This window comes from Bidens hawaiensis, unplaced genomic scaffold (genome assembly GCF_021521415.1).
Source record: "Bidens hawaiensis isolate Kalapana, Puna unplaced genomic scaffold, B.hawaiensis_p1.1 tig00011786_1, whole genome shotgun sequence".
NCBI classification, from domain to species: domain Eukaryota; kingdom Viridiplantae; phylum Streptophyta; class Magnoliopsida; order Asterales; family Asteraceae; genus Bidens; species Bidens hawaiensis.
This window is the reverse complement of record NW_027491934.1, coordinates 361,634-365,575: the sequence shown is the minus strand read 5'-3', so window position 1 is coordinate 365,575 and position 3,942 is coordinate 361,634. Positions and strand designations below refer to the sequence as shown.

Genomic DNA, 3,942 nt, shown 5'->3' with positions numbered 1-3,942 from the left:
TAATAAAAATAAAACTAACTTAAAAGAAAGTACCCAACAATCTTGGAGTTCACGGAAGACTTGGGCTGTGGGACCCACACTCCTCTAAAATTTTCTAAGAATTCTGTATTCTTTAATAAAATAATAATTAAAAAAAAAAATATTCCCACAATGCATTTTTCTTAAACTTTCTTGCAAGGTTGGCCGTTACATCACTACTAATCTACACACATTTATTATTAAATTAATTAATAAAAAAAAGAAACGGTAAATATATTACCTCCAACTGTTTCATATCCAACCCGAATATTTGGAAGCTCAAAAACGCATACTTTTCTTTCTTTCTTTCTTTCTTTCTTTTTTTGCTCTGAAAATCCTGAGGTTCTTTCAAGATTACATTTTGTTCATGCCCAGATAAGTTTCTTTGATTTTTATCAAATTTTTAATAAAAAGTATTAAAAAAATATGTATTTTCAAGAGAGAGTTTGCCTTGTAGCTGCATAGGAATTATCATAATCTTTGTCTTTTTTATTATTATTATTATTATTATTATTGTTATTATTATTTTAAATTTGGTATTGGCTATATCAAAAGTTTAGTTTTTTAGAGGGAAAATAAGTTGGGATTTCAGTTTCACACAGTGAAGGTGTTTGTGTGTGTGTGAAAGTTTCTTGTAGTTCTTGAATTTTTTCACACAGTTAAGGTGTTTGTGTGTGAAATTGTTTTGTGACTTTGAAGATATATAATCTCTTAAGAACTTATCGGTCCGAATTAAATTTTTAACATTATAAAAAGTACCTACTTTGATTCTTGAAAAAACACAGGATTTTCAAGAAAGTTTGTACTTCTTGAGGTTTTTCACATAGTGAAGGTGTTTGTGTGTGAAATTAATTTGTGGATTTGGAGGTATACAATCGTTTAAAGAAGTTATCGGTTAAGGTTCTGTTCGAAAGTTATATGTTATATTGATTCTACAATGGGTAAAAAATCAGGGAAAGATAAGATAAATGAAGGGTCAAAAGCTTCAGAAAATAGTACCCGAAAGGCGTATGATGACGACACCGAAATCTTCATTTCAATGGCACAAGAACATAAAGAAGAGGGACACAAGCTGTTTCAAAAGAAATACTACGAAAGCGCGATATCAAAATACGAAAAAGCCTTAAAATTGCTTCCAAAAAACCATATAACCGTCTCGTATCTTCACACCAGCATTGCAGCATGTTATATGCAAAAGGGTATAACCGAATTCCCGAGGGCTATTCACGAGTGCAATTTAGCACTTGAAGTCACGCCAAAATATAGTAAAGCGTTGCTTAAACGAGCTAGGTGTTACGAGGCGTTAAACCGGCTCGATTTGGCTTTGGAAGATGTTCGTGTCGTGTTGGATATGGAGCCGAAGAATCTTATGGCGATTGAGATTGATGATCGGTTGAAGTTGCTTATGGCGGAAAAGTTGACCGAAGAAAAGTCAAACAGTGAAGGTACACTTGAAAGGACGGTGAACGAAGAAACACAAGACGAGAAAAGTGAAAAACGCGAACGGGTTGATGAGAAGAAAGATTTAGGTGACACTAATGAAAAAATTAGTGCGAAAACCGAGCACGATAATGAGGAAAAAGAGGCTGAGGATAAGTTGGTTGTGGAGGAGAAAATAAGCGTTTTTAGCAACGAAAACGAGCGTAAAATGAATATTAAGTTAGTATACGGAGATGATATAAGATGGGCTAAAATCCCGTTCAACTGTGATGTTTTAACGTTAAGAGAAATAATAATCGATCGGTTTCCACTTTCACGGGCTGTGCTAATGAAATACCATGACCAAGAAGGTGATATGGTGACAGTAACCACAAATGAAGAGTTAAGATGGGCACAGTCAGCTTCGGGTCAAAGTTCGGTCAAACTTTACATTGTGGAAGTCAACCCGGAGCAAGATCCGTTTTTTGACCATGTTAGAAGGCAAAAACAGAAGCAAAAGATTCAAGAATCTTCAGCTTGCATCGACGAATGGATTCTTGAATTTTCACAACTTTTCAAGAATCATGTCGGGTTCAATTCGGATGATTATTTGAACCTTCATGAAGCTGGAATGAAGCTGTACACTGACGCGTTGGAAGACACAATAACAAGCGAAGAGTCTCAAGAACTGTTTGACAATGCGGCTTATACGTTTCAAGAAATGGCGGCGTTGGCGTTGTTTAATATAGGAAATGTTCACATGTCAAAAGCAAGAAAAAGAGTAGACTTTCAAGAAACCACTTCACAAGAATCCTTAATTTCACATGTGAAAGATTTATACGAATGGGCACAAAACGAGTACTCAAAAGCCGGTCAAATGTACCAAGAATCGGTCAAAGTCAAACCCGACTTCTACGAAGGGTTTTTAGCTCTAGGACATCAAGAATTCGAGCAAGCGAAGCTTTCTTGGTATTATGCGGTTGGGACAAAAACCGATCTTGAAAAGTTGGATTATAAGGAAATTATTGAACTTTATAACAAAGCGGAAAATAATATCGAGAAGGGTATGAAAATGTGGGAGGATAATATGAAAGATGATGACCCCGAACGGGTGGCAAATATGAGGTCGTTGATAAATGTTTTGTGGGGTACGATGCTGTATGAACGATCGAGTATGGAGTATAAGCTTGGGCTTCCGTATTGGCACGAGTGTTTGGAGATCGCGGTTGAAAAGTTTGAAGTTGCGGGTGTTTCGCTTACGGATATTGCTGTTATTGTAAAGAATCATTGCTCAAATGATGCTGCACCAGAAGGTAATAAGTTTGGTTTTCATGTTTATTTTTTATTTTTTTATTATTATTATTTTTTTGAAAATGTCATTTACTTCACCTTTTTATGGGTATAAGTATTTTAAAATGGGTATATTTAATATTAATTTTTTTTGGTTTAGTAAATATGATATTATGCAGGTTTTTAGGGGTATATGAAATTTGCTTTTTTGTTAGAAATTATTTTTTAAAAAATGTTGCAGCATTTTAAACTTTAAAGGTTATTTCCTTTTCAGGTTTAGGTTTTGATATTGATGAGATAATACAAGCATGGCATGAACTATATGAAGTGAAAAGATGGCAAAGTGGTGTTCCGTCTTTTCGATTAGAACCGTTGTTTCGAAGACGAGTTGCTAAGCTCTTTTACGACATAGAAAACGCACAGTGATAACCATTTCAAGATTGCACCGTCACTAGAAAAAGAAAAAATATATATATTTCATTTCTTGGTAAGTAAAAATATTGCTATTAAAATGTGTATCTTATTATTGCATTCATAAGTTGTTACTATTAGCTACTCTTTTGTTGGTGACAATGACAAATCCTCAATGCTTTCAATATACAGTCACTTGTTTGGCCATTTTCATCACCACAAACTGTTACTTTTGATTCACAGGTTCTTTTTTATGTTTTAAGGGATATTTTAGACATTTAGCACATAATCAAGCAACCGATTATCATATGCTAATTAGAACTTAAAAGGGGCTTTTTAAACATTTAACATGTCTTTTTTTAATAATCTTTGCTTATTAAAATCGTTTAGCATCCTTCTAACACATTAAAAAATTTTCACTACATGTACTTGTGTTTCCGTACGCTTGTGAGTAGGTGACAATGACGATAATACCCTCATAATGGTCCTGGATTGATATCGAGATACATATCGTAGCGAAAAGAACAACAATAGAGTGTGACACTCTTTTGGCCTTATACTGAGGTACCCATCCATGTTAGGTTGAAGAATGACGATTATACCCTTAAAACTATTTCGACGGTTCATCATCTTATAGAAATTGATTAGATGTATTCTGCAGGTAGTCATATAAAGTCATGGAAGCTTCCAACTCAGCATTAGACTTATAGATGGCTTCATCCAATTTGTTTCATCCTGAAAAACGATGGTTGATAATACGCGTTTTAGTTACAAAAACAGTTGATAAAATTTGGAAAATTTTGA

At 34.1% G+C, this 3,942-nt stretch overlaps 1 protein-coding gene across 2 annotated transcripts; it reads left to right on the top strand.

Moving 5' to 3' along the window:
• Positions 1-906: 906 nt before the first annotated feature.
• Positions 907-3,165, top strand: LOC143538963 (protein PHOX1-like). Of its 2 annotated transcripts, XM_077032395.1 has the most exons (3): positions 907-1,525; positions 1,583-2,750; positions 3,002-3,165. In XM_077032395.1, exons 1-3 carry the CDS (start codon positions 956-958, stop codon positions 3,151-3,153), a joined length of 1,890 nt encoding a protein of 629 aa, XP_076888510.1. In that variant the 5' UTR covers positions 907-955; the 3' UTR covers positions 3,154-3,165. The 2 variants fall into 2 exon arrangements, with proteins under 2 accessions (XP_076888510.1, XP_076888509.1); XM_077032394.1 differs by having other exon boundaries at positions 907-2,750.
• The last annotated feature ends 777 nt before the right edge of the window (positions 3,166-3,942 follow it).